At 39.1% G+C, this 22,682-nt stretch overlaps 1 protein-coding gene across 3 annotated transcripts in view; it reads left to right on the forward strand.

Moving 5' to 3' along the window:
- Positions 1–22,682, forward strand: part of ABCB4 (ATP binding cassette subfamily B member 4) — a 65,066-nt gene that overhangs the window by 38,444 nt on the left and 3,940 nt on the right. For all 3 annotated transcript variants that reach the window (XM_054692478.1, XM_037510609.2, XM_054692479.1), the window contains 11 exons: positions 3,127–3,231; positions 4,743–4,820; positions 6,394–6,477; positions 7,476–7,679; positions 8,803–8,903; positions 11,227–11,367; positions 14,072–14,228; positions 15,609–15,806; positions 17,282–17,488; positions 19,643–19,789; positions 20,626–20,799. In XM_054692478.1, the coding sequence (XP_054548453.1) occupies positions 3,127–3,231; positions 4,743–4,820; positions 6,394–6,477; positions 7,476–7,679; positions 8,803–8,903; positions 11,227–11,367; positions 14,072–14,228; positions 15,609–15,806; positions 17,282–17,488; positions 19,643–19,789; positions 20,626–20,799 (1,596 nt within the window). The remainder of the gene's footprint in view (positions 1–3,126; positions 3,232–4,742; positions 4,821–6,393; positions 6,478–7,475; positions 7,680–8,802; positions 8,904–11,226; positions 11,368–14,071; positions 14,229–15,608; positions 15,807–17,281; positions 17,489–19,642; positions 19,790–20,625; positions 20,800–22,682) is intronic.

The raw sequence follows: 22,682 nt of genomic DNA on the forward strand, positions 1-22,682 counted from the left end.
TGTGGGCAGCTTCACAGCCCAGCATTCAACTGCTGCACCACCAAGGGAGGCCCAATCTCTTTTATTGGAGGGACTTTTTTGTTAAAATGCATTATTTTCCATAATGTTAAAAGTTTATTTATCTTGTGACATTGGGCATTGGTCTGCAATTAAGAACACAAGCAAAAAAAAAAAAAAAATTTAGAGAGGGCCCTCCAAAGGTTTTTTTCTTACAAAATAGATCAGTCCCTGGCTCTCTTTCAATTAAAAAGTTGTGTGGATCCTCTTTATATTTCTGGGTATCTCCTGTGTACCAAATGCTGCACTAGGCAGCTGAAATATGGTAGGAAACAAACCAGACCCTGCCCTTAAACAGCTTATTTTGTATTGGCACAGACAAACAACACTCAAACAATAATCAAATATATGTGTGTCAAGTGATAACAGGCATTTTAAAAGCAAGGTTGGGCAATGGAGGTGCTACAGATGGGATGCCCTTTTACATAAGATGATCAGGAGAGATGTGTCTGGGCAAAGGCCAGTGGAGGGCTCGGGCTGTAGAGGGAAATTCAGGCAGAGGAAGAGGAACAAACATTAAAATGTGCACCCAACAAGGGATGTAGTGGAGGACCATGAGTGCTTTGGCGGTGGGTGTGTTATGGTGACTATGCCGGAAGAAGGACATCCTGTACTTCCCAAACACTAACAAGGATATAAACCAATGGTATTTCAACAAGAAATTAAAAAAAGAAAATGTGTACACAATCTATATGCAGTATTTTAATCCATATTAATAACCACATAGTCCTCAAATTCACAGAAAGTAGAATAGTGGTTCCAGGGGTGGGGAGGGGAGTTTCAGTTTGGGATGATGAAAAAGTCCTGGAGATTGATGGTCATTAAGGCTTACAACAGTGTGAATGTATTTAATACCACTGAATCATACACTTAAAAGTGGTTACCAGTTTAGGGCCTCCCCTGGTGGCGCAGGCAGTTGAGCGCTGCGCTGTGAAGCTATCTGCAGCCTCTGCAGTGCAGGTTTGATCCCGGCCGGCCAGCGAGGGTCCTACATGGTGCGGCAGACCTCTCCTGTCGCGCCCACTGCTCCCCTCAGCAGTGTAGTTTGTCAGTCGGCCTGTTCTGTTCCCCGCTCTGTCTCTGGTGAATCCTCTCACCCTCCTGCACATCTGGCCTATACCCCAGTTCTTATATAAATAAATAAATAAAATCTTTTTTTCTTTAAATAATAAATTTTATTTTTATATTCCCCATACAATTTCAACCCCCCCCCATTCTGACCCCAATCCCTCCCCTCTCGCCCCCACCCCCCAAAAAGTGTCTCTCGTTCATAGTTTTTTGTTGATTTTGATTTTCACTTTCTTATAGTTATTCATTTTCCTGGTCCCTTATTTAAGTTATCTAGATTCCTGCTATGAGTGAGACCATCCGGTATTTTTTTTTTTCTTTCTGGCTTATTTCGCTGAGCATGATCCCTTCCAGCGCCATCCATGTTGCTGCACATTGCATGTGTTTATCTTTTTTGAATGCTGAGTAATATTCCATGGTGTATATGTACCACATCTTCTTGATCCAGTCATCTATTTTTGGGCATTTGGGCTGTTTCCAAAGCTTAGCTATTGTAAATAGTGCTGCTATAAACATAGGGGTGCAGGTATTCTTTGGAATTGATGTTTCTGTGTCCTTTGGGTAAATACCTAGGAGTGGAATTGCTGGATCATATGGAAGCTCTATGTTTAGTAGGTCCAGAAATCTCCACACAGCTCTCCATAATGGTTGGACCAGTTTGCACTCCCACCAACAGTGCAGGAGAGTTCCTTTTTCTCCACACCCTTGCCAACATTTGTTGTTGCTAGTTTTTTTAATATGTGCCATTCTCACTGGTGTAAGATGGTATCTCATGGTAGTTTTGATTTGCATTTCCCTGATTACAAGTGATGCTGAACATTTTTTCATATGCCTGTTGGCCATTTGCATTTCCTCTTCAGAGAAGTTTCTTTTTAGCTCTTCTGCCCATTTTTGGACTGGATTATTTTCTTTGTTGTTGTTGAGTCTCATCAGCTCTGCGCAGATTTTTGTGATCAGTCCTTTATCATTGGTGTTGTGTGCAAAAATGTTCTCCCAGTTGGTAGGGTTTCTCTTTGTTTTTGTTATTGTCTCTTTTGCTGTGCAGAAGCTCTTTAATTTGATGTAGTCCCAGCTGTTTATCTTTGCCTTCACTATCACTGCTTTGGGTGATGTGTCTGTAAAGATGTCTTTGATGTGCAAATCACGTAGTGTTTCGCCTATATTTCCTTCTATGTATTTTATGGTTTCAGGTCTTATGTCTAGTTCTTTAATCCATTTTGAGTTGATTTTTGTGTATGGTGTGAGGTAGTGGTCAAGCTTCATTCTTTTGCATGTAGCAACCCAGTTTTCCCAGCACCATTTATTGAACAAACTTTCTTTGCTCCAATGCATAGTCTTTGCTCCTTTGTCAAAGATTAGTTGATCATAAATTTTTGGGTTTGTTTCTGGATTTTCTATTCGATTCCATTGGTCTGTATGTCTGTTCTTGTTCCAATACCATGCAGTTTTGATGATTATGGCTTTGTAGTATAGTTTGAAGTCTGGGAGTGTGATGCCTCCATTCCCTTCTTTTTTTTTTTCAGGAGAGCTTTGGCTATTCGGGGTTTTTTATGATTCCATATGAATTTCATCAATAATTGTTCTATTTCTTTGAAGAATGACATTGAGATTTTGATTGGAATAGCATTGAATCTGTAGATTGCTTTTGGTAGGATGGTCATTTTAATAATGTTTATTCTTCCAATCCATGAGCAGGGGATGTCTTTCCATTTCTTTGTGTCTTCTTCTATTTCTTTTAACAGTGTTTTATAGTTTTCTTTGTATAGGTCCTTTACCTCTTTTGTTAGATTTATTCCCAAATATAATAAATAAAATCTTAAAAAAAAAATTTAAAGAAAAAAAGTGATTACCAGTTTATTTCATTGTATATTTGCATTGAAATAACCACACATTCAAAGAACTGTTTTTAAATTATGCTCAATAATGTTTAAGCCATTATTTCTGGGAGGAATAAACAAGGATCATATAACCCAAGTGAGTATTTTAAATGATCTTTTGTAGATTTTTGGACCAGGGGATGATGAAGTGAAACAGCGGAAGTGCAACATGTTCTCATTGCTTTTTTTAGGCCTGGGAATTATTTCTTTTTTTACTTTCTTCCTTCAGGTAAGTACCTATAGTTTGCCCTTCTTGTTTAGTCTGTATTCAATTAGAGAAAACTAATCAGAATTTAATGAAGCATCTAAATGTTAGGCTAAAGTGAATTGCAAACATAATTGTCACATAGTTTTTAGAGGACAAATTCCATAGCAGAAGGAATTGTGACCCCCTGTGTGCTACCTGTATTACAAGTTTGTCCTCAGCAAATATTCAATACCAAAGGGGAGAAAGAGATTGAGTTCACAGGAGAAAATAAGAACCAATTAAACTCAACTTCGTTGTAAACTGGAAACAATAACCTTCTTTTTTGTCATTACTCTTTATACAATATCTCATAATTTCTCTGATCTTCTCCTGTTTACTTGATGGAACTATTTGGAAGAATATACCTTGTTTTGTACTTAGGTATTGTAGACCTGGCCAGAATGAACAAGTACACCTTGCTCTAATTGTACTTTTCTATCTAGTTAGACTTCTACCAAACTCTATTGTCTTTAATTCAATAGGCACCACACAGGCCTTTCAAATACAGTCCATTAAGTCATTAATCGTGATTAATTCCTCCAGTCATTCCCAGCATTCTTCTCTTTTAGCATTATTGGGACAGTGGCAAAAGGAAGCCACACCTTTCATTTCAAAATCAGTGCTTTGCCAGTAACAACTCTATGATTCTCTCTAGCCCCAAGCCCTGGTGTGTAAGGGAGTGGAACTAGTTAGAGAAAAGTTTTTTGGGAGACTGCACAAACAGTGGGCTGATAGATAGAACTGTGGCACCCACAATGCCCTCAAGAAATCTAGCCAGGAAGGAGAAGACAGGACAGTTGAGTCCTGGACACCTGGGACAGTCTGTTCTCTAGCACTGACCAGCAGTCCTTCTAGCTTAGTAAAGACTGATGTGTTCTCCCAAAAGTACACTGCTCACTCCTACCTCAACACTCATTGTGACTGGAGGATGCCACTCAGGTTGCCTGGAGGCAAGCCCAGCTGTGGACATGGACATGAGGGCTACTCTCCAGTTTGGATGTGCTGTAATGACAAAGAAGGAAATTGTCTGAAGGAGGCGTGGGAAGGCAGAATAGCTAATTGTGCCCCTATTTGGGGGCAGGTGGAACTGTGACCAGGGACCCACAAACTCATTGGAGTTCAGTGCTACAAATGTTCACCCTCCTCCTATACTACATGAGCCAAACATATTCCTATACGATTTTTTACTTTTATCTTCAAATGTTTTGTTTAAAGGTATTAGGAACTTGCTGAAAATTGTGATTAAACAATATCTTTCTGAGATGTTGTCCTTTAAAGTTCTGAAAAGTAAACCTATTTAGAATGGTTCAGAAGCTAGGATCAGATGTTTTTGAGGATGTTAAGTTGGGACTTTGAATTAGTATGTAGTTCTAGACATTTGTTTTTTGAATAGTTGATTAAGATATCAATAATGTAAAAATCAGTGTGAATATACCCATTTGTGGCAGAATATTAGTGATGATCAAGGGACAACAGCTTTTTTTCTTAACCAGGGCTTCACATTTGGGAAAGCTGGCGAGATCCTCACCACAAGGCTTCGCTCAATGGCTTTTAAAGCAATGCTAAGACAGGTAGGTGCACTGCAGAGGCTTTCTGTTTCTTAAGATTTCTTTCATTTTAAGCCTCTTCTTGTTCTAATGGTCTATAGCAATTCATGATTTCCTCCTCAGGCTGTTCATGCAAAGGCTGGTCAGGGGCATGCAAATTTTCCTGGTCTTTCAGGGTTTTCATGGGAGTATACTTAATTCAGGTAGTGTTTGTTCTTATTTTGCAACTATCTCTACTCATGTGGATGTTATCATTTCAAGGACCTGTATCTCTTCTCTGGCCCTGGGTCTGACTCTAGGATGACTTTTTTTTTTTCTTTATTGAGGTAACTGGTTTACAGCACTGTACAATTTAGGAAAATAGGTTCACATGTCCTCAGATGTATATTCCCTCCCCACACACACCATCCAAGCTCCCTTAGTCTTTTATTGGAGATTATTGTGCCCCCTTCCTCTTTTGTTCCTTCTCCCACCTCCCCTCCCCCTCAAAGCCTCAGTTCTGCAGTCATATTTCTGGGGTTTATTTTGGGTTGGTTTTGTCAGTTCCTTTATTTTTTTCCAATATTCCTCAGGAGTGAAATCATCCAGTATTTGTCTTTCTCCTTGAGACTTGTTCGCTTAGCATAATCCCTTCCAGCTCCATCCTGGGTGACTTTAAACAAAGGAAAGGGTGGTGGGGAGTATTCATGTACCACAATAGGACATATTAACTGCAGGCTCTCCCAAGTGATGGTGACTGAGTTTTGTTTAGGTTTTATTTGAGCTCTGTTTTTACATTAATTCACATCTTAATTCACTCAGTTGTTACCTACCATGTACCTGACAGTGTGTTGTAGCTGGGATTATAAAATGTATTATTTGCCCTTTTGGAAAGTTCCATCTAGTACAGGATATGTGGGGAAAATGTGCAAACATGAATTCTCTATGTTTACAGAGTAGGCCTAAGAGAGGGCCAGAATATTATGCATCTGATTAATAGAAATTAATTACATTCCTGTTCACAAAAGGCACAGAGCAGGTATCATGTTTTAAGAGCAGTATCTTTTGCTGTTAGGAAAATTGCTTTATTGGAAAGTAAATAGTATGAATCTATAGCTTATAATTAAAATCATATACAGATTACATCCTCTGAATGTTTGTTTTAAAAAAAAGGCATGATGAGAAATGATCAGGAGTTTCTTGTTCTAGAACTTATAAGCCATGTCCAGCACAGATCCACCACCCTTTGTGAGGGACACCACCACATAAGGGCGGAAGTCCAAGTTATGATGAGTGGGTGATGGAACATCCTCAGCCTCAGGGAAGCTGGCCAGGAGCACAGCTGCCATTTGGATAAGCCCTGTGGTCTGCCTTTGCCTTCTTCCCCTGTGGGTGGCCTCACCTGTCACAGCAGAGCAGCTGTGAGCTGGTGTCCTGATGGACTCTGAGAGTGTTTGCTTAGTGCAGACTCCAGGGCTCAACTCTGAATGTCAGGTCTCCTACACAGGTTAAGTGTGGATATTTCCTCATTGTTGAAGGCTTGGGAGAATTCATCTTATTTTCCTTGCTTGTTTTCTTTGAATTTTGAACAAATTTAATGGTGTATTTTGTGCCATAGGACATGAGCTGGTTTGATGATCATAAAAACAGTACCGGTGCACTTTCTACACGACTTGCAACTGATGCCTCCCAAGTTCAAGGTGTATGTAGACTGCTTTCTGCTATTTTTCTTTAACATGGTTTTGAAAAACATGTGGCATAGCTGTATCTGTTAAACTATTTGCAGCTGGAAATAACAGAAAACTCCAACTGGCATAAAACAATTAGAAGGTTAGACTTTACAGTTGATTGTTCCACTGACTCAAAAATTTCATCAGAGATCCAGGTTTCTTCTGTTTGAGTGGATCTGGGTAACTTTCCATCCTCAGCACTGGCTTCATCTGAAGGCTCCTTCCCTGGAGGTTATAGGAAGGTTGCCAACAGCAACCGAACTGCAAACTTGCTTCCCATCTAGTAAAGAGAGCACACACCTGTACCTCAACCACCAAATACACAACCTTCCCTTAATTCACATGCTCACATGCCCAACCCTGGCCCAGCTTACTTTTCAGGAAATGCAGTGCTCTGCCTGGGTTAGGTCCCCACCCCTAGGACCCAAGTACTCTGTGCCCACAGCTTCCCACAACAGAGAACTGGAGTAAGGGGAGAGTCAGTTATGAGTCCACTACAACAGCCCTCTTATCTGAGTGGTACAAACATTCATGTATGTATGCTTCACAGAGGATGGTGGCTTAGGATAAGTACACTTTGTAATAGAAGGTCTCTTAGAATATATAAAAATCCCTCTTAGATCAAATGGACTCTGAAACTGCCAAAGTACATTGGTATTAGTTTCCTCTCTAGACAGTGACTTTGTGAAAAAGTGTGTGCCTCCTGAGCCTGTACCTAGCAGAGCAGCTGGTTATTTGATTTTGTAGTGCCCTGTTCATTTGAGCAGGAGAGGAATGAGAATAGAAAGTCATGAACAAAGAAAAACTGCCACGTAGCATGAGTTAAGCCCAGGTGTCCTGGTTTATTGTTAATGAAAGGAGCAAATGTCAGTGTGGACACAAGCCCTCATCTTTCTAACCAGGAAACCTCAGGCTATCACATGTGGATTTGCAACCTAAAACACAGCTGCTCTCTTTTTTTCTCTTCCAGGCCACTGGGACTAGGTTGGCTTTAATTGCACAGAATACAGCTAACCTCGGAACTGGAATTATCATATCATTTATCTACGGTTGGCAGTTAACCCTTTTGCTGTTGTCAGTTGTTCCAATTATTGCTATATCAGGGATTGTTGAAATGAAAATGTTGGCTGGAAATGCCAAAAGAGATAAAAAGGAACTGGAAACTGCTGGAAAGGTTGGGTCAAATAAGATTTTATTTAGTATAACTGTTGTTGTTAGACATGTTTTATTTGAATTATTACAAATACATATATTAATGATTAAATATTTGTGCTCACACAGTAACAATTTTAATACTTCATGAAATAGTTTACCATATTTTTAAGGCCCAGAACTTGAAAATGGTATAATTAACGTAAGTCTTTAGCCTATACAAAGCAGTTTAACAAGTAAGGTTATTTTAAAGAATTCCTGCATTTCCAAAGTCCATTTTGCCCTGTATATCATATCCCAATGCCATTGTTAGGACAGATATCACTCCTATTTTACAGATAAGGAGTCTTTAAAGGAGGATATGTAAGGTAGTATATTTGCTGTCATTTAATAGATCTTTCCTTCTTGACTGTGAGTTTATAATTAAGGTGGGTAGCCACCAGAGGGCAGTAATTCTTCTATTTGTGGCTAATGACAATTGTGAACATGAACATGAACAAACATGAACATTAGTTTAAGTATTTACATTGCAGCAACTCATTATATCCTGACAACAAGTCTAGGCAGCATGGTTACAGTACTCTAATCATGGTTAAAGTACACTTACTCATTAACTCTAGAGCTTTAGACAAATAATTTTGTTTCTCCAATTTTGCAAATGAGGAATTTGAGAAGCCAACAAGTTAAAGGCATGACTGGGATTCAAGCCTGGATCTAATTTCAAAGCTCTTCACTATATGGCTTCATTAAACATGTTTAAAAGTATTTAAATCTATAGATAAGTATTTTATTGACATATATGTGCATTTAAGTGTTCAAATGTAGATTACAGACAGGAATTTTTTCACTCTTATGTAAACATTTTTTATTGAAACATTAGGAGGTAAAGCAGATAATGATTCTAAGTTGTGATAGTTTCTATAGCACCACACTTTACAAAGCCCTTTCACAACTGATCTTCGGTATGGTTTTGTGAGGTAGGATAGATTTCACCTCACAGAGATGAAAACATTCAGAGGTTGATTGACTTGTTATGTAGGCCAACATAAATTTCTGGATTCTTTGACAGATTCCCTAAAGCTTATGTTTTTCATTATTTCAGAAATAAAAATCTCATTTCTAATGAAGATCTGTTTACATTGCAGATTGCAACGGAGGCAATAGAAAATATTAGGACTGTTGTGTCTTTGACCCAGGAAAGAAAATTTGAATCAATGTATGTTGAAAAATTGTATGGAGCTTACAGGTAATGAGCACATTGTTGCATTGGGCAACACCACACTTGTTGCATCGGACAACACCACACTGATAAACAGGAGTCATGGAGCAGACTACATAATAAAGGATGCTGCTGAAGAGCAAGATCCTGGCCCTTTTATAGACATATGTAATTGATTGTAAGGAGATTAAGGAGATTAAAGAAAGGGGAAGGGTGTAGAAGTTTAGGGATTGTGAGTCTGCCCTCCAGGCACTTCTAATCTACTTGATGATACACCCTAATCCCCAGCCATGGTTCTAATCTTATCAACAAGGCACTCCACTGATCAGCTTCTGGAGTCCCTTGTCATACATTGGTCCTCGGCCCCCCAGACATTCCCGGTCATACCTTGTGATGTATAAGTCGGGAGTATGTGTTATGCATCGTTCTTCAGCCCCCTACGCGTTCCGGACATACCTCCTACTGCACATGTTATGCATAGGTCCTCAGCCCTCTGGGCATTCTGGACATACCTTGTGATGCATAACCTTCCCAGTGTGATCCAGCTTTGTGCTCTTGTTTGATTTGAAGGGCTTAAGGGTTGGGCTGCTGCTCCTAACTGGCCGGACCACTTTGACCTTGTTTAGGTGACAAAATGGCAGCCGAATAGGCTGCCTAGGAGTAGCAGACCCACAACACTGATAAAAAAACGGGGAGTCATGGAGCAGGCTACATAATGCAGGATGCTGCTGAAGAGCAAGATCCTGGCCTTTTTATTGATACAAGAATTATATAACATCGGTTGAGAGAAAGGAGGACAGAGAAAAGGGAGGGGTGAAACTCGAAAAGATGCTCTGTCATCTATAGTATCAGGGGTTGTGAGTCTGCCTTCCAGGTACTTCTCATTTGCTTGATGACTTGCTATTGTAATTGAGATCAAGCTCTAGTACCCCAGCTATGGTTTCAATCTTATCAACAAGGGATTCTACTGATCAGCTTCTGGGGCCCCTTGTTATACATTGGTCCTGCCCATCCCCCCAACCCCTGGTGTTCCGGGTCATACCTCCTCATGATGTATAAGTCGGGAGTACATTTTATGTATGGGTCATCAGCCCTCTGGGCATTCCAAGTCATACCTTGTGATGCATAACCTTCACAGCGTGATCCAGCTTTGTGCTCTTCTTTGATTGGAAAAGCACCTTACAGGGTTGGCTCCTATACCTAACTGAACAGGTCATTTTGACCTTGCTTAGGATTTAGAACTGTAGGGGCCTTGCTGGTGGCTCAAGGGGTTAAGCACCGCAATCCGCAGCCTCTGCGGTATGAGTCCGATCCCTGGCCAGCCATGGAGCAACCCACATGGCGCGGCAGACCGCTCCTGGCTCGCCCGCTGCTCCCCTCAGCAGTGTCTTTCAGACGGTCTGCCTGTTCTGTTCCCCACTCTGTCTCTGGTGAATCCTCTCACCCCCCTGCATCTCTGGCCTGCACCCCAGCTCTTGTAGGCATAAATAAATAAATCTTAAAAAAAAAAGGATTTAGAACTGTAGGTAACAAAATGGTGGCTGAACAGGCTGCTTAGTAGTAGCAGACCCACAGCACATGATTGTTATTAAAAACCTACTGCTTACCTAAAGGTAATTTATTGTCCCCCCCACACCAAAATAATAAAAACTTTGTTCTTTCAAACAATACTATGAGTTTAAGGATGACAATTTTCAATAATGACCTCTTTTTAATAATGATCAGCTTTTTAATATGACTGGGTCACAGGATTGGATTTTATTTCTCTTAAGAAAACAGTAAGATTGGGTCTTCCAGAGCTAAAAGTTACAACAGATTGCTGAAGTTTTTGTTCACCAGTACAGGCAACATAAAATACTCATGTGGATGATTCAGAATAAACTTTATTTTAGGGAAAGGTTCAAACACTTATTTTCTCTAGAATGTGTCATTGGAACCAGAGACTTGTTTTTTGATAAAGTGCTGTATTCTCTAGATGAGAACCACATCCAGCCTATTCTGAAAACAAAGACACATGGCTTAATTCACTAGCTTATTCAAGAACAATTCAAGAAGTTCCAAAAGGCACTACTTGCCACTTGTTTCTAACCATGGTCTGATTTTTTAAATAAATTAATATATTTAACACTAATGATATTGAAAATAATTTATATTACAAATTTGTAGACCAGCATAATAGTTTTAAAGTCTAGTAAATTAAACAGGGATAGTTGAAATTGCCAATTAATTCCATCTTCTTTCAGTTATATATACTTCATTTAATACTAAAGTTATACATGCAGTTAAAATTTTCTGTCCATTTGAAGTGTGATATATAAGGTGGTTGTGAATATATCAATTTGTTTTTCAGGAATTCTGTGCAGAAGGCACACATCTATGGAATTACTTTTAGTATTTCACAAGCATTTATGTACTTTTCCTATGCTGGTTGTTTTCGATTTGGTGCCTATCTCATTGTGAATGGACATATGCGCTTCAGAGATGTTATTCTGTAAGTAGTTTTAAAAATGTTAAGATTATTCTGTAATAAGGTTTCACTAGGTCTATGCAAAAGTTTGGAGCAGAAACAAAAAGCCTCACTTGTTCAAATATGAGGTCAGAGAGTTAAATTTACCACAGAGATCTGAGCTGGTCAGTAGTCCAAATACAGTTTAATCAGCTAAGTGAACTAAAATTAAATTCATGACAATGATCATAAGCCAGCATTTGAGTAATAGGATGCCAGTCAGGAGGACAGCAAATTTTCATGTTGTAGAAAGTAGGCAGAGATAAATCATAATTAGAAATTTGCTGGTGACCGTGGACTCAAAATAGAGTTAAAAGAGCTTGTTATTTATCTGCAACCAAATGATGACCTTGACAATGAGATGAGAATGCTTGGCTGAAATCTGACATAAGGTTCTCTCTCCTCTAATCAGGCTTAAGATGACCCTATTAATATTTGCCTCTTTACCTTTTTTTCCCTTGGTTTCCAAGGCTGACCTGTGATCATTCTAATTGATATATTCCTCTTTTCAAAATATGCTAAGTACATTCACTTAGCTGGCAGTCAAAATTAGGTTCTCTTGCCAAAGAGAAGCCATTCTTCCTAAGAACACTTGGCATATTTCTGCTCTGGTGGGATGAGTATAAAGCAGTACTTGTACAACCTTTTATTGAACAAGTTCAAGACAAGGTGAAAGTATGTAAGAGCTATTGTTTTGCTTTTATGTAACATTAAAAATAATGAGAAAGTACACACACGTGTGTGTGTGTGTGTGTGTATTCTCTATCAGTAAGAATCCCAGCAGGAAAAAAAAAAAGGCACCACAAACAATAATAGAGGAGAGTTTGCTGAAGGGGCTATTTTACAAAGGTGTGAGAAGTGTTAAGCAGTACACAGGGATGCTATTGACATCTCAGCAATGCCCAGCTAGGAATACTCCAGACTTAAACCTAAAGGGCAAGAGGAGCAAAAGATTTTCAGAACCCTTTGTGTGGCCTTTGGTGGAGGAAACCAGCAATACAACAATCTGACAGGAAGTAAAGAAAATAAATCCCAAACAAATACCATGACCTCATTCTCCTTCAGTCCTCCATCCCAGTTAGTACCTTTCATTGCCAAACCCATCAGAAGCTAGGAGATAAGAAAGAAAACCTTGAAATGTAGTGCATGAGGTCAAGATCTCAGCACACAGGGTGGAATGATGAAAGATAAAGATGGATAGAGAACAGTTTGGAAGGGTGCATTGAAAAGTCCAACTTTTTAATAATAGTAATAACTGGGAATAATGTTTTAGGATATTTTTATTGTCTACAAAAATGCGCCCGAGAAAATTGACCCTGCTTTTTAAAAAAAAAAAATTTTAGGGGAGGCCCTAAAAACATTTTAATATCTCTAATTTAGAAGTTTAAAAGAAGAAAATGGGGCCTCCCCAGTGGCACAGCGGGTTGAGTGCAGTGCTGTGAAGCTGTCCGCAGCCTCTACAGCATGGGTTCGATTCCCGGCCGGCCAGGGAGCAACCCTCACGGTGCAGTAGACCTCTCCTGCCTCGCCCGCTGCTCCCCTCAGAGTGTCTTCAGTTCCTCTGCCTGTTCTGCTCCTTGCTCTGTCTCTGGTGAATCCTTTCACCCTCCTGCGCCTCTGAGCTGTATCCCAGCTCTTGTACAAAAATAAATAAATCTTGGGCCTCCCCGGTGGCGCAGTGGTTGAGCGCTGGGTTGCGAAGCTGCCCGTAGCCTCTGCAGCACCGGTTCGATCCCCGACTGCTCCCTGACCACCGGAGGAGGGTCCCACATGGCGTGCAGACCTCTCCTGCCGCCCGCTGCTCCCCTCAGCAGTGTACTTCGGTCCTTCTGCCTGCTCTGCTCCCCGCTCTGGCTCTGGTGAATTCTCTCACCCTCCCAAGCTTCTGACTGTACCCAGTGCTTGTATAAATAAATAAAAAAAATCGTAAAATAAATAAAAGAAAAAATATTTAACTTCTCCATTACTACATAGGACTTTCCCTTCCCATCCCACATCACCCCCTTTTCTCAGGGAACTCTGGCAAAGTAATGAATAGCGTGGTGGAGCTGTAGAAGTCAGAATCTTTAGTCTGTCCTAAAAGTCGTTATAATTGATATCCATTCTTTAAAGAGCATATAATTTAAAAAATAGACCTTAACTTAGGATAATTGTTTTTTAGGGTAGTATCAATACTAATTTTAATTATAAAAGAAAAGTCTGGTAGAAGCTATTTTCCCTAATAAAAATTCTTTAACCACATTAATGATTATTTGTGTGGAATAGAAATCACAAACTGGAAGTCAGGGTGATAGATTCAAAAGGAAACATCACCTCTTGTCTGGTATCCTTAAAGCATTTGGTGCTTCAGTTCCCTCAACTCTAAAGAGAGTATAACTAGTTTCTAATGTTACTTGAGTTCACAAGTTAGGATCAGTTATAAGCCACCTCCTGAAAAAAAAAGAACTTTGGAAAATTATGTTAACTCTAGGAAATTAGAGTCTCCTAAAGGAAACTAGAAAGCAGAAGAGAAAGGAAACCCTCAGGCAGTGGTTCATCTTACCTCTTCTCTGGATTGCTTTTGTTATTGGAATGTCATGGAAATGGGAAGGCTGGGGTATATTAAGATCAATACTGTAATGGAAGCAATATGACCTTAGACTTTCAAATATCATGGAGCTAATTTTTTAATTCCTCTATTTCTATTTAGGGTGTTTTCAGCAATTGTGTTCGGTGCAGTGGCTCTAGGACACGCTAGTTCCTTTGCTCCAGACTATGCTAAGGCCAAGCTGTCTGCAGCCCACTTATTCATGCTGTTTGAAAGACAACCTTTGATTGACAGCTACAGTGAAGAAGGGCTGAGGCCTGTGAGTTCTCTGCTGTCTGATGAGTTCTTGCTTAATTGTTTTCCTAAAGGCTTGCTGTCTGCTAGATCATAACTACAGGATAAATGTAATTACAATGACATTTATTTAGCTTACTTTGTGATATTTGCAGGGCTGTTATTTGGCCAACTTTCCTGACATTTTCAATTTTCTTAGGTGGTTTCAAGGATTCTGAAGTTTAGCAAACCTAATGTTAAAAAAAAAAGTAAGCCTGGAATGGATTAATTTCCATGAAAATTGTTTGCCATTTCTGCATGAAGACATATGCATGTAATTCTGTATGTAAATGTAATTAGCAGTCTGGGTTTAATCACATTTTGTAATGGCTGAGTTACAATTGGTAAGAAGCTACTTTTTTCACCGTAAGAGTAATAACCCTATATTGTCTCCAGAGTCAACTCTGAATATCTTTGTGCTCTTTGCACAACACAAGCTGCCGGACTTACTTTTGAGGTAACATTGGTTTATCACACTGTAGGCTGTAGGTGATTCAGAGGCATAGGATCACACCTCCTCAGATGCATGTCACCACACCACACCAGCCACCAAGGTACCCACAGTTTCTATCTTAGTTCATTTCCCCCCCACTTCTTTATTATTATTATTTTTTAATTACAGGGTTTTTTTTTAAAAAAGATTTATTTATTTATACAAGCACTAGGGTACAGGGCATAGGCAAGGGAGGGTGAGAGAATTCACCAGAGACAGAGCAGGGAACAGAACAGGCAGAAGGACCAAAGTACACTGCTGAGGGGACCAGTGGGTGAGACAGGAGAGGTCTGCCATGCCATGTGGGAATCTCCTTGGCCGGTTGGGAATCGAACCAGCGCTGCAGAAGCTGCAGACAGCCCCACAGCGCTGAGCTCAACACTCTGCACCTCCAGGGAGGCCTGCCCCTCCTTTAAATGCATAAGAAGCAGCGTGAGTAAGTGGGGTCTAACACAGTCTTTCCAGCACTTTATTGGGTATTTTGCTTTTTGAGAAAATTGTTGTGCTGAGTAAGTCCAGAGCTGTTGTTCACTAAGCTAGCAGGTAGAACCTGTTCTAAATTCCAAAGCCTTTGGAATAGTGGCTTGGCTCCAGCTTCAGAATCATTGGTGAGAAAGCCAAATATTTATCTTACATGAATAAAAAAAGATATTTGTCTGTAACATGAATATCTAATGTACCCATACCCCCCCACCTCCCATTTTCATTTATGTACCAATGACTTGCTATCAGTGTTCACTAGTGCCAGCATTGTACTGAATATGAATTATATGTTCTCTGATACAGTCTTTGGTGAAGTGTTCTTGAAATAATGCTTTTTTCCCCCAATAGTTATCAGACCAGTTATTATGGCAACATTAAATTTTTTCATAGGATAAGTTTGAAGGAAATGTGACATTTAATGAAGTTGTGTTCAACTATCCCACCCGGCCAAACATGCCCGTTCTTCAGGGGCTGAGCCTCAAGGTGAAGAAGGGCCAGACACTGGCCCTGGTGGGCAGCAGCGGCTGTGGAAAGAGCACGGTGGTCCAGCTCCTCGAGCGGTTCTATGACCCCATGGCTGGGACAGTGGTGAGCAATTATCTTAAATTAGTAAATTTATTTCAAATGGCCAAACCAACAACTTCCATACTAGCACCATAGTCAGACATATATATATAGGGACAATGGGGCATATACAGTTAGTTCTCATTTATCATTATCAGTAGGTTCTTGAAAACTGTATCTTTAAGTGAAACAATGTATGATGAAACCAGGAGATCCTTGAGCAACTTCATTTCATTCAATATTGACCAGGATTCTCCTTTCCTCATCAATGTTGCAACAAAACATTGAATGAAATGTTTTTTGAGGACCTGTTGTATCTGGAATTTAGCATAACTCAGAAAACACTGAATATAAAGTTAACCTCTATCCTGCCTGGGCCTTGTGAGCCAACCTTATCTTCCTAAGTAAACGTTTACTTTGTGGCTTATAAAGATGAGCCACAAATTCATGTGAGAATTCTTTTTCTTTTTTTTTAAAGATTTATTTATTTATGCATACAAGAACTGGGGTACAGGCCAGAGATGCAGGGGATGAGAGGATTCACCAGAGACAGAGCGGGGAACAGAACAGGCAGACTAATGGAAATACACTGCTGAGGGGAGCAGCGGGCAAGACAGGAGAGGTCTGCTTCTCCATGTGGGTTGGTCCCTGCCTGGGCTGTGGATTTCTTCATGCTTAACCCCTTGCACCACCAGGGAGGCCCCTCATGTGAGAATTCTAAATAGACTCCCAGGCAGATTATTAGTTTATCTACTCCCACTTCCTTAAGCTTTGCCTTCTAGCTCTAGTTGTTCAATCTAGGACTTTGATCATCACCTCAAGCACGTTCACATTTGGTTTTCATCATTGATTTTCTGGTATCTAATTCATGACTGTCTTCCCAAGTGAAGATTTGGCTCTTACTGATAATGCCTGCTATTCCCATTACCTTGGGATGGCACCCATTGACCTTGCCCTGGGAGCCCATCCCTATTTAGATAATCACAAATGCATTAAGCCTTCTTTAGCTCTTTCTTTCCACCATGTGGGTTTCTCCCTGTCCTGCCAGGATCAAACCCGTGCTGCAGAGGCTACGGACAGCTTCACAGTGTGGCTCTCAACCGCCTGCGCCACCAAGGAGGCCCCTATGCTGATTTTTTTCCCTTGGAGTGCTTGAGGGAAAGGGGTAACTTCAGTTGAAAGTTCCAAGATATTCAGGGGATAACAGATACAGGTATGATATTTAAAGGCTGAGGATAGTACATTTGCTTAGAGGAGGGCAGATCAAGACAAAGAAAGGAATTTGGGAAAGATGGGATCAAATATGTACCACTTTGCTATACAGAGGAAGATAAGGGCTAGTCTAACCACCATAAAAAATTTTTTTTTGGTTGTGTTGGTGGTTATGAGGTTTGGGCTTTCACAAATTGCTGATGCCCACATGCAACAGTCCTCCAAATGGTTAACAAAGTCACCTTCTTCTTAAGCCCTTCTTATAGTTTGTGGACTTTGGTTTTCAGCTCCTAGATGGTCAAGAAGCAAAGAAACTCAACATCCAATGGCTCAGAGCCCAGCTTGGAATTGTGTCCCAGGAGCCCATCCTGTTTGACTGCAGCATTGCTGAGAACATCGCCTATGGAGACAATAGCCGGGTTGTGTCACGGGATGAAATTGTGAATGCAGCCAAAGCAGCCAACATACATCCTTTTATTGAGACGTTACCCAATGTAAGTTCTTAGGAAGAAATAGGAATCTACTGCAAACTGTTTCCTTCCTCAAAACTATTGTTATAAACCAACAAAGTCCTATAATAAACTTTTATTTGCTAACACCTTAGACAAGAAATTGAACTTTCATAGCACCAAGTTTCCATATTGGTACAAGGGAAAATTAGTCATGTCTACCTCATACAAATGCAATGAGAAGCAAATGAGACCCTAACTCAAAGCACCGTCTCTCAGGTTACAAACTGGAGATTATGGGCATCCAGACTGCAGCCATCTTTGGTTTATATCTTATGATACTTTCCTTTTAAATTTTGGGATGATTATAGATTCACCTGCAGTTACAAGAAATACAGAGATCTTGTCTTCCCTTCACCTAGTTTTCTCCAGTAACATCTTCGAAAACTATAATTCAGTCTTACAACCAGGGCATTGACATTGGTATAATCCACTTATCTTATTTGTTTCCCCAGTGTTACTTAGTTCTCTGCCATTTATTGCATGTAGAGACTCATGCAATCACCACCATAGTCAAGATAGAGAACATTTCCATCACCACAAAATTTCTTATATTGTCCTTTGATAGGCACATACCCTCCTTTCTGCCACCACCCACTGACTGTTGTCCATTTATATAATTTTCTAATTTAAGAATATTGTATAAACACACATACAGTATGTATCCTTTCGAGATTAGCTTTTTTTTCACTCAGCATAATATCTGAAGTTGTGTATCTAGAACTCATTCCTTTTATTGCTGAGTATTATTCTATTCCAACTTACTTATTCCCCTGTTGAATATCTAGTTTGTTTACAGTTTGGGGCTACTATGAATGAAGCTTTAATAAATATTTGTGAACCTAAGTGTTTATTTCTTTGGGACAAACACCTAGTGGTACAATTGCTGGAGCATATAGATTTTGCTGTATAAGAAACTGTTAAAATGTTTCCTGTGCCATTTTATCTTCTGACTAGCAAGTATGAGTGATAATTTCCTTGTGCCAACATTTACTGTTGTCACTATTTTTACCTTTCTGAAAGGTGTATAATACTCTCTCACTGTGCCTTTAATTTGCATTTCTTAATGGTAAATGATATTGAACATAATTTATTTACTGAACATCATTTTAGTTGGAAATTTTTTACTGTTGAATTTTGAGAAATGTTCCAATAGTTTAGTTTTTAGTGCTTTGGCAAATGTGTAATTGGAAGATATTTTCTCCCAGTCTGTTCAACCTGGCATCCAACTCCCCATTTTGTCTACAAAGGTTTATTTTTCTCCTCTTCTCCTTTTTCCGTCATGTCTCCACAATTTCTATTTCCTTCTTCTGTTCTTTTATATTAATAATATGTTGTATATACTACTATTTGATACTTATTTGACCTTGCATTAAATGATGTATATGTATGTTTTCTCTATAAATTCTCAGGGTAAGCACAAAGATATACTGTGTGTATCTCCCACAGTTCTTGGTATTAACAGGTGCTCAGTAAGTATTTAACAGAATGAATGAGTTTAAAATAGAGTAAATTAGGCTCTGTCAGTCATAAGAATATTTCAAATTAAACTTTTTAAGAACATCAAATATTAGCATTTAACCTTTTTAGCACTCTGGTAACATCAGATCAGTAGGCACTAGATAAGGGGAGGAATTCAAGAAGTTGTTGCTCAAATTTCTACTATAGAATACCATTGAGAATTAGTCACTAGTTTTCTAGTTTGCTTTTAAAAATGAATACTGTTAAATTTAAAAACTTGGCTCTAAACATTTTTTAAAGATATGTTTATTTATGCATGCAAGAGCTGGGGTACAGGCCACAGGTGTGGAGGGTGCATGAGAGGATTCACCAGAGACAGAGTGGGGAGCAGAACAGGAAGATCTACTGAAATACACTGCTGAGGGGAGCAGTGGGCAAGACAGGAGAGGTCTGCTACGCCATGTGGGTCAGCGCCCTGGCCAGGGACTAAACTTGTGCTGCAGTGGCTGCAGATAGCTTTATAGTGCTGAGACTTAACCCCTTGTGCCACCAGGGAGGCCCCTAAATACTTTTTATATGTAAAACTGATGGTCAACTCTTACAAAGTAAAAGTTTATTCAATATGCATTAATAATTTTGGGGAATAAATACTTCATTAACTTAATGGTTAACTTGCAGAAATATGAAACAAGAGTGGGAGATAAAGGGACTCAGCTCTCGGGTGGTCAAAAGCAAAGGATTGCTATTGCCCGAGCCCTCATCCGACAACCTCAAATCCTATTGTTAGATGAAGCTACATCAGCTCTGGATACTGAAAGTGAAAAGGTATGACCTACCCCATGTTCCATTTTATTTGTAAAACAGAAAGTTTTTGTGCTGTCAACCATGAAAAAATATGAACAGAAAAAAATTAATGTAGATAATGGCTATTTTGAAATAGGGTATTTTATTTCTTGCTATTATTTTCCAAATCTTCTAAAAATAAACTTTTTTAAAGATTTATTTATTTATGCATACAAGAACCGGGGTAGAGGCCAGAGGTGTGGGGGATGAGAGGATTCACCAGAGACAGAGTGGGGAACAGAACAGGCAGATTGACCAAAGTACACTGCTGAGGGGAGCAGTGGGGGAGACTGGAGAGGTCTGCTGCACCATGTGGCTAGCTCCCTAGCTGGGGATCAAACTGGTGCTTCAATGGCTGCAGATAGCTTCATAGGTTGTGTCTTAACCCCTTCTGCCACCAGGGAGGCCCCTCAAACTAAAAATAAACATTTTTATAAACACAAAAAAGTACTCAAAAGAAAAAAACCTATTTAAATAGCATTAACTGTAATCATAAAAAACTGGAAAATGAAATACTCAACAAAAGGGAACTATTTAAGTGTAAAATATTTTGTGACTACAAAAAAAAAAGTATTTCAGTAAATTTAAATACTTGTGAATATTATTTAAAGTGTGAGAACCCATTTTAGTATAATTAAAAAGCAGAACATACCTATGCAGTGTCAGTATGTAAATAAACATGCATAATGCACAAGAGTCAAAGAGATAAGAAAAGGTAATACTTTTTGCTAGAATGGTAAAAATTTTTAAATTCATGTAATGCTAAAATTTTTGTATAGAATTTTTGAGATAAAACTTCTGTTTGGATTTATCAATAGATTGTCCAAGAAGCCCTGGACAAAGCCAGAGAAGGCCGCACCTGCATCATCATTGCTCACCGCCTGTCCACTATCCAGAATGCAGATGTGATAGTGGTGTTTCAGAATGGTAAAGTCAAGGAGCACGGCACACACCAACAGCTGCTGGCACAGAAAGGCATCTATTTTTCCATGGTCAGTGTTCAGACTGGGACACAGAACTAATGAACTCTTGTATAAATATGTCTTAAAAATAAATTCAAGTCATTCTACAACTTTCTCTGACTTGTAAAAGAAATTTCTAGTTTAAGTCATCACAAAGTAGAGGTATATCCAGATCAAGTTAGGGCATCCAATTTGGTGCCTGATTTTGAAATTTAGGAGTTACAAGTGACACTTATCTAAATGAAGTGTGGATACAGCAGTCTAACTCTCCAGGAGTTGTCAGAAGCAAAAACAGAGCAAATTTCAGATATATATATATTAGTAGAATTAATGGAAGTCATGCACATAGGGAAAATTCTCAGGGTCCTGAATAATTGGGTAGATGACAGGATAGTTTGGGAACAATTTTACATGTGCAAAAGAAAAATAAATTAATAGACTGCTGTTACCCTTGGTAAATTTATGAATTATTCTGTTGAGGAATTGAGATTTTTTTTAAATGTATGATAAATCTGGGGAAACATCAGCATTCAAGAGAAAATGAAATTTCACTTAGCAAACTAACTCTGCAGGACATATGTTTTCCATCAAGCAAGAAAGAAGCATACCATTAAAAAAAATGTTTAAAACTCAGTGGAAATTGAGCATATTATCTCTTAATCCCATTGGAAACATTGGGAGTATCAGCAATAAAATGCTGCGTTTCTATGGCAACTGCACTTTTTTCAAATAATTCTAATTTTCCCAGATTATGAATTCACTTTTCCTTCAAGAAGGAATTATCTTTAAATGGAGAACAAGAAGACATATTCTAGGCAACCCTTGGAAACTAATCACATTAAAATTTTTTCCCTATAATTTTCTGCAGTAATATTAATCCTCATTGCTTTGACAGGTTTTTTAGGTCAGTAAACTATCCTAACCAAGTTTTATAATAGAATCGTTATTACCAAAGAATTCTTTTTCATGTGACCATATCTATCAGTGAGCTGAATTTCAGTTAACCAAGAGAACAGTGGGGAAAGGGGGAATATTGCTACACTGACTCAAAGTGAGCAAAAGTCAACCTACTCTGGTATAATTATTCCTCAAGTTGCCTGAGAAGGATCCTGGAGCATTTGCCCCTGGATATTTTTGATTCAACAGTATGATTTAAGGCCCAGTAATCTCTTTGTAAAAAAGTGGTCTGGATAATTTTTAACTGCAGGCAGGTTAGAGAATCATGTTCAAGTGTGAGTGACAAGAGGTTTCTCTGTAGGGGAGGGATTAGTCTCAAAAGTACTCAACCCTGAATATTTTAAAACAACCAACCAAATGATTCTAAATGTCCTGGCTTCAGGTTTACAAAATTGTACTAGTTAGGGAAAAGGTCCTTACCTCAGAGTTTATCTTCCTAATTCTATAGTAACATAAGGATATAGTAAATGCTAGAACCAATGCTCAATGTTTTCACAAAGAAATAATAAACCAGTCTTATTGAATTTAGAACACATGACAATATTTTTTAAAAAAGATGTATATAACCAGTACTTTAACAATAGTATAATCCTGATGGTAAATAGGTAAAAATACAGCCTCTATGAATCATATGAGACCTCTAGTGCTCACTCATTTACAGTTACAAAATAACTCTGCTGCTCCTTTTAGCAAGAGCTGAGACTTTTCCTCCAGCCCTTGAATCTGGACTGCCTTTGTAACTTGTTTCGCTAATATAATACAAAAGAAATGATATCCTGTGACTTCAGGGTCTAGGTCTCAAGAGGCCTAGCATCCTGCTAGCTTGTGCTCTCAGAATGCTCCCTCTGCCAAGTAGAGAAGTCTCAGCTAGGCTACAGAGACCACATGGAGAGAGAGTCCCAGCCACCATGTCCCCAGACAGTGGATGAGGTCATTTAGATTTCCAGACTCAGTCT

The sequence above is a fragment of the Talpa occidentalis genome, unplaced genomic scaffold, assembly GCF_014898055.3.
Source record: "Talpa occidentalis isolate TD23 unplaced genomic scaffold, MPIMG_talOcc4v2.1, whole genome shotgun sequence".
NCBI classification, from domain to species: Eukaryota; Metazoa; Chordata; class Mammalia; order Eulipotyphla; family Talpidae; genus Talpa; species Talpa occidentalis.